This window comes from Acinonyx jubatus, chromosome B4 (assembly GCF_027475565.1).
Source record: "Acinonyx jubatus isolate Ajub_Pintada_27869175 chromosome B4, VMU_Ajub_asm_v1.0, whole genome shotgun sequence".
NCBI lineage: Eukaryota > Metazoa > Chordata > Mammalia > Carnivora > Felidae > Acinonyx > Acinonyx jubatus.
The window spans coordinates 103,331,887-103,346,654 of NC_069387.1; the positions used below are offsets into that span (position 1 = coordinate 103,331,887).

At 33.8% G+C, this 14,768-nt stretch overlaps 1 protein-coding gene across 7 annotated transcripts in view; it reads left to right on the forward strand.

The window, feature by feature from the left end:
* METTL25 (methyltransferase like 25) overlaps positions 1-14,768 on the forward strand; it is a 161,212-nt gene that overhangs the window by 117,820 nt on the left and 28,624 nt on the right. For all 7 annotated transcript variants that reach the window (XM_053226542.1, XM_053226547.1, XM_053226548.1 and 4 more), the window contains exons 10-12: positions 8,552-8,626; positions 9,174-9,245; positions 11,123-11,231. In XM_053226542.1, coding sequence (XP_053082517.1) covers positions 8,552-8,626; positions 9,174-9,245; positions 11,123-11,215 — 240 coding nt within the window. In that variant the 3' untranslated portion in view covers positions 11,216-11,231. The remainder of the gene's footprint in view (positions 1-8,551; positions 8,627-9,173; positions 9,246-11,122; positions 11,232-14,768) is intronic.

Sequence of the window (14,768 nt, forward strand, 5' to 3'; positions counted from 1 at the left end):
TTTGACAAAGCAGGAAAGAACATCCAATGGAAAAAAGACAGTCTCTTTAACAAATGGTGCTGGGAGAACTGGACAGCAACATGCAGAAGGTTGAAACTAGACCACTTTCTCACACCATTCACAAAAATAAATTCAAAATGGATAAAGGACCTGAATGTGAGACAGGAAACCATCAAAACCCTAGAGGAGAAAGCAGGAAAAGACCTCTCTGACCTCAGCCGTAGCAATCTCTTACTCGACACATCCCCAAAGGCAAGGGAATTAAAAGCAAAAATGAATTACTGGGACCTTATGAAGATAAAAAGCTTCTGCACAGCAAGGGAAACAACCAACAAAACTAAAAGGCAACCAACGGAATGGGAAAAGATATTTGCAAATGACATATCGGGCAAAGGGCTAGTATCCAAAATCTATAAAGAGCTCACCAAACTCCACACCCGAAAAACAAATAACCCAGTAAAGAAATGGGCAAAAAACATGAATAGACACTTCTCTAAAGAAGACATCCGGATGGCCAACAGGCACATGAAAAGATGTTCAACGTCGCTCCTTATCAGGGAAATACAAATCAAAACCACACTCAGATATCACCTCACGCCAGTCAGAGTGTCCAAAATGAACAAATCAGGAGACTATAGATGCTGGAGAGGATGTGGAGAAACGGGAACCCTCTTGCACTGTTGGTGGGAATGCAAATCGGTGCAGCCGCTCTGGAAAGCAGTGTGGAGGTTCCTCAGAAAATTAAAAATAGACCTACCCTATGACCCAGCAATAGCACTGCTAGGAATTTACCCAAGGGATACAGGAGTGCTGATGTATAGGGGCACTTGTACCCCAATGTTTATAGCAGCACTCTCAACAATAGCCAAATTGTGGAAAGAGCCTAAATGTCCATCAACTGATGAATGGATAAAGAAATTGTGGTTTATATACACAATGGAATACTACGTGGCAATGAGAAAGAATGAAATATGGCCTTTTGTAGCAACGTGGATGGAACTGGAGAGTGTGATGCTAAGTGAAATTAGCCATACAGAGAAAGACAGATACCATATGGTTTCCCTCTTATTTGGATCTTGAGAAACTTAACAGAAACCCATGGGGGAGGGGAAGGAAAAAAAAAAGAGGTTAGAGTGGGAGAGAGCTAAAGCATAAGAGACTGTTAAAAACTGAGAACAAACTGAGGGTTGATGGGGGGTGGGAGGGAGGGGAGGGTGGGTGATGGGTATTGAGGAGGGCACCTTTTGGGATGAGCACTGGGTGTTGTATGGAAACCAATTTGACAGTAAATTTCATATATTGAAAAAAAAATATTTACCCTCTAAAAAAAAAAAAACTATATTCCCCTGTTTACATCCCTATGCCTACAGTAGTTCATCTCTATAGGGATGCATTATCAGAATTATGATTAAGTAGTTTGCTTTTATTATAGTTTTAAGAAGGAACAGAAGTGGTCATTTGATTGCAAAAAGTAAAGATGTACTCAGGTTTTCTCAATTTGTGGGACTCTATTCCAGAAATACATATACTTAAAAGAAAGATTGGGATCTCTTGGCTTGATAAAAACCAAAACCAGAAGTACAGCCTAGTCTCATCAGAATGTATTTGTTAATGAGAGCAAGATTCAAAACTGCCATAGTGACCGAGTTACTGTTATTTTCTACGCAATATATTTTTTAATCCTTTACGATTATGATGAGCTCCTGAACTAACAACAATTTCACTCTTTGTTCTAGATAATTTTTCCTCTGAGATTTTTCTTATTGATAAGTTTATTCATGACTCAGCTTTCATTACTTCCCCTCTCTGCATTACCCTCCCCATGACCAAGATAAAGATCTCGTTGACTCATTTGATCTCTTTCGTAGCTGTTTGGATAGAATTTTTATGAACAGGGGTGCCTGGGTGGCTCAGTCAGTTAAGCATCCGACTTCAGCTCAGGTCATGATCTCGTAGTTTGTGAGTTTGAGCCCCATGTTGGGCTCAGTGCTGACAGCTCAGAGCCTGGAGCCTGCTTCAGATTCTGGGTCTCCCTCTCTCTCTGCCCTTCTCCTGCTCACGGTCTTCTCTGTCTCTCTCTCTCTCTCTCTCTCTCTCTCTCTCTCTCTCTCTCAAAAATAAATAAACATTAAATTTAAAAAAAAAGAATTTTTATAAACAAACACCCTAAATCCAATAAGGTGATTAAGGTAGAAGAGGGGAAACTGTACTTGCTGGAAGATTTATACATAAGTTGCAGCCCGTGACTCTTTCCCCAAGCAGTGATTGGACAGAAACCCATGGGGCTTAGGTTTTAGGGGCATTCAATCTTAATATATTTGATTCAGTGAGGATATTTTTGGACGTTCAATAAAGACAGTATTTAGAAGCCTTTTCATTTATGTAGATCCTGTTATATAACAATCTATATAATAATTTTTATAGGTTTTCATGATATGACAGTCTCCTCCAAAGAACCCTCAACTTATTTTTTGCTTTAGCTATCAGGAGGCTCCAGTTTACATTTATGCTTGATTCCAGCAACTGTCCTTAATTAGGTTATTTGGTATCATGTTTTTCTCCTTTGAATTTTACACCCTTAAGAGTTTATCCTTTCTTTAATGACGCTACTATTGATATGTTTTTATGCTTCGTAGTGTAAACCACCTCAAATTATCCTTGAAAATGAGGATACTCTTATTAATAATAAAGTTCCCTACAGCTAATGATTGTACTTATTTGTAGCAATTACACTTGGGGGTAGATAAAAAACAAGATTTAACAATTATACTTCCTTTAAATTAAGATCAAAAACAATATGTCAATATTATATGCAAAGACCAAGCCAAATGTGCAGAAAATAAAGGGATATTTCCATTATGCAATAGAACATTCTTACATAATGTAAGTCTAATTCTACATAAGAACAGTCACATTGCCTATAAAAACTATCTTTATTCTCCCAGCTAACCACAGAGAAGCTTTAGGTACAGAAATGTCTCTCAGACAACAAGAGCTCTAGGAAGTAGTAGAAGATAGGATATGATCATTTAAAGGACAGGAAAATATATTACTTTCTTTCTTTCTTTCTTTCTTTCTGGAAGAAAAAGAGATAATTATCTTAGTTTTTAATACTGCTTTTTTTAAAAAGAAAGTTTAAAGTGTATTTATCTTGAGAATGAGAGAAAGCATGAGTGGGGTAGGGGTAGAGAGAGAGAGAGAGAGAGAGAGAGAGAGAGAATTCCAAGCAGGCTCCAACCTGTACCAGAGCCCGACGCAAAGCTCGAATTCACAAACTGTGAGATCATGACCTGAGCCAATATCAAAAGTTGGACACTTAACTGACCGAGACATCCAGGCGCCCCTAATATGCTTTTAATATAGGAGAAAACATGTTTTAATGTTACATTATTTTAAATTATTAGAATTATTGATGTGTACAAAATCTGTAAATGACATATTTAATTCAAATGAAAGAATATGTAATAATTATATGATATATCAGTGATCATTTTTAGAATAACTATGAGCTGAAGTTAATATTTTGTATGTAGATTCTGCTTTCATATAGTAGAAAGTTCAAATTTTATTTCTGTTAACTAATTATTGGACAGGTATACATTAGAGAATATGGAAATAACTTTATACATTACATTTTGCTTTATTTTTAAGAAAACTTCTATCTTGGGGCTCCTGGTTGGCTTGGTCGGTTAAGCGTCCGACTTCAGCTCAGGTCATGATCTCACGGTCCGTGAGTTCAAGCCCCGCATCGGGCTCTGTGCTGACAGCTCAGAGCCTGGAGCCTGTTTCGGATTCTGTGTCTCCCTCTCTCTCTGCCCCTCCCCTGTTCATGCTCTGTCTCTCTCTGTCTCAAAAATAAATAAACGTTAAAGAAAAAAAAAAGAAAAGAAAACTTCTATCTTATTGTCCATAAATTTCAGGGCTTATGAATATGTTATGTACATAATCACATCATTTCTAAAAGTAAGAACCATACTGAGTCATCTTTGCATTATACTGCAAAAGATTCATAGTGACACTAATCCTTTGAATAATAGCATGAATAACTTTCTTTGTTAATCTAAGACTGTTAGAACCAATTCAGTCTCATTGCCACTGGCTTTATCTTCCCAGCTCCCTGGGCAGATCGCCTAATGGGCTTCACCTTCACATCCACCTACCTTAGTTCTTGAACCAGTTATGGCCTAGCCATGGATATGTCAACAGCCTCAGTCTCACCATCTCCTGGTGAGAACTAAGTTAATTGCTAACCCAGGTTTGATCATGTACAATGTGGGAGGATCTCTAAACAGCCATGTATCTCTCATCCAGTCATCCAGCCCACTTTCTGTGAAATTGCAGTATAGTCCATGTTTGCTTACCTGGGCCCCTTTATATTAAAAAACAACAACAACAACAAAAACTTTAATAAATAAAGAGAAGAGACAAATGTCCCATGGAAGGGAATTCCAAGTAATCTATTTAGATACTCCACCATCAAGGAGATGAAATATAAGTCCCCACTCCTTAAATGTAGTCTGTACATAGTGACTTTCTTCCAAAGTGTGCAGTATGAAAAGTGGAAAAAAGAGGAACTTTAGAGTGGAAAAACCTGACAAACACTGTCTTATCCGGGTAATCAAGGTCTATATCAATGATGTTAAATTATGTTGATAGGTATCCTTGATATGTCAGGAACATGGTACTCTATTTCTGTGGTCTTCCTCTCAAAAACCCATAGCCCTAGTCTAATTATGAGAAAGAACATCTGCAAATCCAAGTGAAAGAACATTCTACAAATTGTCTAGCCATTACTCCTCAAAACTCTCAAGGTCATCAAAAACAAGACAAGTCTGAGAAACTATCACAACCAATAGGACTAAATCCAATGTGATATCCTGGATAGGATGGTGGAACTGAAAAGACATTAGGTGAAAACAAAGAAATTATTTTTTTTAAGTTTTTATTTATTTAAGTAATCTCTGCACCCAATGTGGTCCTCAAACTCATGACCCTGAGATCAAGAGTCACATGTTCTTCTGACTGAGTCAGGCAGATGCCGCAAAAACTAAGGAATTCTCAATAAAATAATGGACTTTAGCTAACACAGTCTATCAGTATTGGGTTCATTAATTATAACAAATAACCCCATTGTAAGGTGTCAATAATAGAGGAAATTTGGTATAGGGTATATGGGAACTCTCTATACTATCTTCAAATTTTCTGTAAATCTAAAACTTTTAAAATATAAGTTTATTTAAAAAAAACAATATGAGAAAAGATAATGTTTATTGAACCATTGCTTTGTGCCGGACACTGCCAAAAGCATTGTTTATATCACCTTACTGAATACTAAGAATGACCTTGTGAAATGAATACTGTTATACTCATTTTATAGATAAGGAAATTGAGACACAGGTTAAGTGGATAAGTACATTTCTTAAGGCCAAATCTACATAATTGAGGAGAAAGAACTCCAATCCAGACTGTCTAACTCTAGACTGTGTACTTCTTTTGGTCCTATTTATATAACTTATTAGCAGACATTGAGCACAAGAAAAATGTTCATTTAACATTTTTCCAAATCAGACAAGTAAGGAAGAATAAAGAGAAAATTCATGCCAGCCAAGAGACAAAATAAATGTACTTCTAAAGGAGACTGAAGAATTGAGGTTTGAAATAAAGACAGAAGATATTCAAGGACTTATGAATCTTACTGAAGCATTAAAGAAGAGATACTTGTATCCACAACTTTGACTCTTGAAACCTTTGCAGGTATTGTCCAACATAAAGGCTATCCTGGAGTTAAAATTACTGTCAAAAATTATTTAAAAAGTGGGGAAAATAATCTAAAGCACGTGAACATGAACATAACCGCTTGTTTACAGCCTCTCCAGTTTCTCTTTCAGACTGGGTATCTCCCTAAACTCAAAACTTAGCTCTCTGAGCTAGGGCCCTATTGCATAGCTTAACTCATATTAATCTCCTTTTCTGGAGTCTAGGGAATGGGCAACAGGGAGCAATAAAATTCATGATCAGTACTCTCAACTGCCATTCAATGTGCACTTCAACTTGTAAGTTTTTATGTATGTCCTTGCCGAAGTATGATCTGCCCCAGGCAGTGACTCATTTCTGATGTCTTCCTCCATCTCTAGGACGTTGGCCCTACCTAGGTTCTCCCTGACTTTAACACTCAATAATGTCATCTACAAAATGAGATCATGAAGGCAGCTCTTTCTGCCCACAGGTCCTGCCCTGTGCTTTAATAAAATCACCTTTTTACACCAAAAAAAAAAAAAAATGATATGAAAATATGTATGTCACAGATTGATGTTAGGATTAAATGAGATAATATCTTTTTAAATTTTCCAGGTAATCTCTGTGATCTAATGTAATGAAACTGGCAGTTGAGTGTATCACTGAAAAAACTGATGAAAACTTAAAACACTGAATTTTTCACTTAAAAACATGTTAATATACTTTTACTTACCAGACTTTTGGTGTAAGCACAAGGCCATTTGTTGTTTTGGTCTATGCACACAGCTTTGTATAAGGTCACTCTTTGGAGTTCTGTCTTAATTTTTTTACATCAAGCATACCTCTAAGGCAGTCTACAGTGACCAGCTTTGTTTCCCTTAAACAACCAATTTCCATTTTTAAAAAACAGGAGAGTTAAGATGATGTTCTCACCTTTTCCCTTCAGAATCACACAAAAGCAACAAATAAAAACCAAAACACAACTTCTTTGACAAAATCAGAAAGCATGCTAAATCTCAAATCATGTGTTTTATGAAGCACAGTGAAGGTAAAGAGGGATGGAGAAAGATACCAAAAGAAACTTCCCAGGGTTACAGATCACTGACAAAACCAACAACACAGTTCTCTAGACTGGAATATTCTGAGGAGCAAAATCAACAGTTCCTAGTTTGGGACAAATGCAATTGATGACCAGGGTTGTGCTTCCCAATTTGGCATAAGAGAGAAACAGAGAATACTGGAGAACCCAAGGAATCACACTGAAAAACTATATTTATAGGAAGCAGTATGCTGGTGAGGCAGGATCAGAAAAAGATGATGAGTTCTGACTTGTCCCGTAACTGCTGATCTCAGATGGCTGGAGAGAAGACTAACTAAAGGCTGTAATTCAAACACACACACAATTTTGTGAGGTGAGTTTTCCTGGCTTGAATCGCAGGCCTGGATCCAGTCCAATATACACTACTGCAGAAGTTTGGTTTAGGGGTACTCATTTGATTCAAAAATGGGCAAGATTTTTAAAAGTGGTGGGGAAGTAAAAATAAGATAAAAACAGAGAAGGAGACAAACCATAAGAGGCTCTTGAATACAGAGAATAAACTGAGAGTTGCAGTGAGGGGGTAAGTTAAATGGGTGACGGGCATTAAGGAGGGCCCTTTCTGAGATGAGCCCTGGGTGCCATATGAAAGAGATGAATCACTGTTCTACTCCTGGAAGCCAAGACTACACTGTATGTTAACTAACCTGAGAATGAAAAAATAAAAAATAACAAAAATTTTTTTGAAAATAAAAGGGTTGGGGAAGGAGGTATAATCTGCTTGGGTTCTGTACTAAGGGGAAAATCTTTTCTGGAAAGCTGCACTAGAAACTGAGACAAAACCTTGCTTTTCACCATTAACCTTTTTATACTTTTTAAATTCAAAAGAAATTTAGTTCAGTAAGAAAAAGAATAGGGACTTTGAAAAAATAATAAATTCAGGTAGACATTTGCAGAGAAAATCTAAATACAAATCCTTTCAGATATTTTACTCTTTTTATCCAGACTTACGTTTGTTTTGACCACATGTAATTTGACAGCCATTTCTTCTAGTGACTTTCCTTTATCAATCCTTTCACAAAGGCATCCAATTTATAGAAACAACTTTTCCTTTTGCGTTAATATTTCATTAATTATGTAATATTTACTTATATCATTACAATACTGTAACTGGCATAACAAGTTTAGAAACAAATACAATTGACTCAGTAAACAAAGTTCAACTGGTGTGAACAGAAACATATATGTTCTAAAAAGCGGCCTGCTAACCACAAGGGTTCATTGTATTATAGGTATCCTATGTTTTTGAGGAAAACCAGAAAGTAATGCTTGTTGATGGATTTGTTATGTGCATGTTAGAGGAAATTACCTTAAATATGAACATATGTCCTTACTGGGTTTTTGTGGCCTTTGAATTATTCTCTAGGATATATAGTTTTAGATATATCATTTAAAATTTTTAATTTTACTCAAAAAAATGTTTATTGAGCTCCTACTATGTACCCTAAACATAGAAACAAAGTAAATATTTCATCAACTTGTTGAAATTAAACAATATTAATAGGATGTTACTGCTGTTTTTATTTACAGTATGCTGAATAGGTGTAGAAGATATTAATGAAAGAACTTAGTTTATTGACTTGCTTCATTCATATCCTTAGAGTTCTTCACACACCCAAATTTGTTTTAAATTGTTAATGTTGGTTTTACTTTAGTGTTTGATAAGGAAAAACTTTTTTTTTTAACTGTTGTTACATTTCTTGTTGTTTTATCTTGAAGCTGCCAGAAAAAGTTATAATGGACTACTACGAGAAGTACAAGCCTAGAATGAATGAGCTGGAAGCTTTTAATATGGTAAATCTCAGAAATGAACATATTAAATTGGATATGTTGCCAGACTTGAATGGGGTTCAATTAAATTTTATTGTGGGACCAACCAATCTATGTTGTTTTTCTCTTACTGTAGAAAAACCGTTTTGGACCATTTCCTATTTCAGAACTATATTAGGTGTCAGTAATGTAATAAAGAGAGCACATGGTAGATTTCTCTTAAAATGTATCATAAATGCACGGAAGAAATTTCAGAGTTCTTTGAACACATACTTGTCTCAATGCAGTTATTTCCCCAGCATGCGTTTTAATGAATTTCATTCTTAGTACCTCTGAAAACTCTCTATCATACGTACCACTGCCTTTGGATTCCTGTTATTATTAAAGAAAAACTTTTGATCTCTGCAGTATTCGTTTTCTGAATATATACAATTGGTATTGGAGATTTGGCCCTATATAAATTTCTGTAGATGCATTTTCTTGAACATAAGTGTTAAGCTAGTTTGTGTTTGTTTGTTTGTTTTGTTTTGTTTTTTAAAGTTCTATCATCCTATCTTATCCTTTCTTTTAGTTGAAAGTTGTTCTGGCTCCTTGTATAGAGACACTAATTCTTCTGGATCGACTTTGCTATCTGAAAGAGCAGGTAAATTATATTTTAAAATATATAACTAATATCTTTATTTAATATAGTAAACAGATCCACTATTACCTAGGATAAGTTTCTTTTGCATACAGCTAGTCAGATAATTTTTCTTATTATATTTTCCAAGTTTAAATATTCATTCCATCTCTTTTTAAACATAAACATATGTACAACAGATGTTTTCAGCAAACCTATTATAATAAAGTTTATGTTCTTTTAATTGTATGGTAATTACTGTATGGTAGGCAGTGAACACAACTATCATATATGACATATATCATATATGACATGATATGACATGTAGCTAAATTTAATAAAGGCCAGACATAAAAGATATTATATATATATATATATGTTTCATTTAATGAAAATGAAAATTTACCTTTTAAATCACTTTTGGATTTTGGACATATGTAATCTGCAGTATAAAAATTTCTTTCTGATCAGTGAAAATTGCTTTTGCTTCTTCACAGTCTTGGTTTTTTTTAATCTATGTTGAATGCACAAAAAAAACTGGTTTTTTGCTTGTCTTTAAGGAAAAATTTTTTTGCAGATTTTACACTGAGCTATGATCAAAATAGTTATGTGAACTGTTTAAATTAAACCCATACATGGATTCAGCCTCATGTTTCCACCATAAGCCCTTTATTTTAACAATTTTGTTCTATCATAGTGGGTAATTTTACTTTCTTCTTTTCAACAGGCTATTTGGAACAAATGGATTTTAATAAATGCTTGCTTTTGTTCTAATTTATATTTTTATGGAAAAAAAGACAATTTTTAAAAATTTGGATAATTGTGTACTTTCTTAAGCTACCAAGTAACTCAAAATCACCCAATTTCATAGGTGACAGAATTGGGCCTGTTTTACTAGGTACTCATTATTTACCTTTTCAAAGCAATTTCCATTGACCTAAATAAAATAAGTAAATGGTAAAAAAATAAATAAAATAAGTAATATGCACAAAGATTAATAGATTGGCAATGAAATGATATAAAGCATAAAATATTAACTTGTTAATAAAATATTTTTAAATAGCAATGTTAAATAATAATTTTTAAATAGCAATGTTAAATAATAGCAATGTTAAATAATATTAAATAATATTTTATTCTAAAATAACACTTATATGTTAGAAAGTTTTAAATGAAGAATATAAACAAGAAAATTAAAAATAACAACAGTCCCATCTTTCAGCATTAACTTAATTTTTGTTTTGTATTCTAGTGCCTCTTTCTAATATGTATATGTTGCACACATATATATGAGCGCATTATTTCTACTTTAATTAAAATTGGAATCTGGGGCACCTGGGTGACTCAGTCAAGCTGTCTGACTCTTGATTTCAGCTCAGGTCATGATCTTGGCTCAGGTCATGGTCTCACAGTCCAGAGACAGAGCCCTCAAGATTCTCTCTCCCTCTCCTTTTACCCCTCCCTGCTCTCTAACATAAGATAAGATGATGATAAGATAAGATAAAGGAATCAAATTACAAGTGCAGTTTTGAATCTAATCTGTTTCATTTATTTTATTCAGAATTTTCTCATCTTATTGAATATACTACAGAAGGTGAATAATGTTTCATCATATAATAATTTCTTTAAGTAATACCCAATTGTTTTTTATCACTTCCACTCTTTCACAATTTCAGCAAAGAATAACCCTGTAGTTCACTATCTTATGTAAATCTTTTATTTCCTCAACATAAATTCCTGTAGGTGAAATTGTAAACGTTAATTTCATTCAGCAAAGAATAATTTTCTTTTATATAGTTTGTCTTTTATGTTGTTTTTATATTACAATATATAGTCTGACTCATCTTGCATTCTTATCTTCAACAAATTGCTATGTATTTAAATCACTTATCAATTTGCAGGAAAATATTGCATGGTCTGCACTTGTGAAGTTGTTTGATCCTGTGAAATCTCCCAGATGTTATGCTATTATTGCTCTGAAGAAGCAGCAATGATTTCAGTTGAAGCAAGGTATTAGATGTATCTGTTTGTGGAAACTATCACTAATTTTGCTCTTCTAAACATTTATGTTGTGTTATGTAAATATTTGAAAAAACATTGCTCTATATTTTAAATAAACAATAAAATAATAGCTAACAACAGAACACCATAATCTATTTTTCCATTGTCAAAGCATACATTAATAAAATAAGAACTCATGAAAATATTTAAAGTATTGACCTACATTCCTGAGTTACTATATCAATAGGACATTGTAATCTGATCCTTGTTTCCTATTGTTTGAGACCCTTAATATTTGCTACATACCACATTTTGACTTTTATTGATTTAAAAACTTTTTGGACAGAGGAAAGTTATAGGTGTATATATAATAAAATTAGCACAGAAGATCACTTTCATTTTCCTCCAGATTTTGGAAGGATTTTCCATGTCATCTGGAGGGAAAAATCCAAAAAGGAAAGAAACACCCAGGAACCAGGCAGATACAAAAAGTGCTTAATATGTGTTTTCATCTAAGTTACATGAGAAGATATTCTGTGTCCTTAAAGAAATATGCATCTTGTGAGCTTCACTTTAAGGAATCTTGAAGCTACTTATCTTACTAAAATAGATAATTACCTTGTGCTCTGTAGAAAGCCAGTCTGCGAAAAGCAAGAGAGAATGAAAGAAGGCCAGTGCTATGCCCAGTGTGGTACAGGTTCTTTTCATTTGCAGAAATCTTGAGATTTCTAATATACACAGAAGATTCGACAGTTGGCAAAAAGCTTCCTTGATGCTCAGCAAAAGACTATAAAATTCTCCCATCAGAAGAAGTAACTACTCTCTTAAATTTTAGAGTATCCGCAGATGGAAAGAATAAGTTTTTGCTCTGTGTTCTGATAGGAAGTTTGCAGCCATTATATATGTGGATGATCAGGTACTTTGTATAGCTAGTACAATACTGGGGAAAATAGCCACTTTTTAAGCTTTTTATTATGGAACATTTCAAATATGTTCAGAAATGAAGAGTAGAGTCTAACGAATCGCATGTACTCATCACAAACTTCAATAATTATCAACATTTTACCAGTCTTGTTTCATCTGTACACTTACGAGCATGCACACGTTCACATTTGCCACCCCACCCACCGTTCCCAGATATGTAAGATTTTGAACTTTTGCCCTGATGCCTAAATATTTATATAACATTGTTTTCTCATTATAATAAAGAAAAAAACCTTCATGTGTGTAAAGCTCTGTTTAGTAAAGTGAACTCCAACTGTTTCAATACCAAGGAAACTTTGTAGTAACTTCCCTGTGCCTTAAAACATTGTCAGAAATTATATTTATCAGTTAATACTTTCCATTTTTAATAGAGACATTTGTGTGATTCAAGCTAATCAATATGAGATAACTTGTATGACCCACTGAGATGATAATATTTCAGCAAAAGAACAAAGAACTATAATATTTTGGCAGGACTACAGCTTTATACACATGAATCCCCATTGCAATGTTTGTAGACTCTCCTCTCATAAAAACTGCTCTTTGAGAACTCATTTACAGTTGAGCTAAAGAATGTGATGTATTGGCAGGAGCATCAATCCTGACAGTTACATTCTGAGTGAGCTAAAGCAAGACTCTTAATATCTCAGAGCCTCATTTGTAAAGTGGGTTTCATTTAATTCTCATTTTAGAAACATTTATTGAATGCTTATCATGTGTCAGACGTTAGGCTAGGCACTGGCAGCATGGAGACAAACAAGATACGTCCCTTTTCTCAAAGAGCTCACAGTCTAGTAAGAAAGACAACAAAATTACTAATTACCATAATTAGTACTGTAATTATTGTATAGGGCTGAGAGGGTCAGGACATGAGATCCTTTATGGCACCTTCAAATTGATAAGACTTCAAGGGAAGATAGGCTCAGTAATATTAGTACCATAGTTTAGATTCATATGAGTTAAATTATTGTCTGTCCTTGTGTAGGTCACTTTAGTATTCAGTATGCCTCAGGTTTCTCATCTGTAAAAAGAATATAAGAATAAAATTTACTTATAAAGTTGTTATGAGCATTAAAAGATTAAATATGTTATTGAACTCCCACAAAATGTCTCCAGGCAATCTGTTAATAAAGCAAAACTGAATTTATTAAAACTGTCTGTAGTAATGGGGGATTCTGCCTTGAGGGTCTCTGAAGGTAAAGTCAGGAGAGGATATTTACAGCATTTTGAAGGTGGCTCTTTTCAGGTGGAGACCAGACTGCAATTTGGAAAAGTTCATGACAAGTTTTATGATTGGTATCTAATAGCAAGGCAAGGGTCTTGAAGCAAGTTCTGATAAGTAAACTGTTGCTTGATAAGTGAGCTCTTTGCCAAGGTGAGCAGATTGTCTGAGATAAATTAAGATATGAGAATTTCCTGAAACAATGAAGTTATTTATTGGTTTACAGCCTTATCTTTCCTGGGCAAAGATTTCCTTTACCAAACAAATAAATCATGTTGACACAGGTGGTCTCAGTTCTTAGACCCCATAGCTCTGTCATATTAATGCACATGGTTGTAGTTCTCAACGTAAAGCAATTAATTCCTGGTACATAAACATATGTAAAGCAAATAGTATAGGATAGTAGACTCAAACCTAGATATGTCAGTACTTCCATTAAATGTACATTAAATGCTTCAATTATAAAACAAAGATGACTAATTGGAAAAATAGAGCCCAATAAGTTGCTGGTTAGAAAAAACATCTAAAACAGGGGTATAAAAAATTCAAAAGTAATAGGAAGGAAAAGGCATATTTGCAATTACTCATCAAAAGGAAGGATATTTATCAATATCAAAGTAGATTTTTAGTTAATCTCAGGCAAAAATATTCTGGAAGATAAAGGGTAACCTTCATAATGAAAAGAATTTCAATTTGCCAGGAAAATGTAAGTTTGTATTTAGTTAATACCATAATTACAAAATATATAAGGCAAAAATTAACTACAGGGAGAAACAAGTCTACAATCATGCTGGGAATATTTTCATGTTTCCCTCTATCTTATGGAAAAAGCAAACAAAACCAAAAAGATACAAGATTTGAACAATGAAAGAAGTAAAATTGAGCTAATGGATAAATAGTTTATTATAAACTGTTCCCAACTACTATATAATTTTTTCAAGTACGTATAAAAATTTTACAAAAGTTGACCATATGCTGGGCTTTGAAGTAAATTTTAATAAATTTCAAAAAAATTGAAACTACATTATATGTAGTTTCTGACCACAATGCATTTAAGCTTAAAAAAATTGTTTTAGGGGTGCCTGGGTGGCTCAGTTCAGCATCTGACTCTTGATCTCAGCTTAGGTCTTGATCTCAGGGTTGTGAGTTTAAGCCCCATGTTGGGCTCCACGCTGGGCATGGGGCATATGGGGCATGCATATATATATATATATATATATATATATATATATATATATATAATGTATTATATATGTATTATATAATTTTATTATATACTTATAAAATTTATTATATACTTAAATATATATGTAAGTAAAAATTTAAAAATTGTTTTAAAT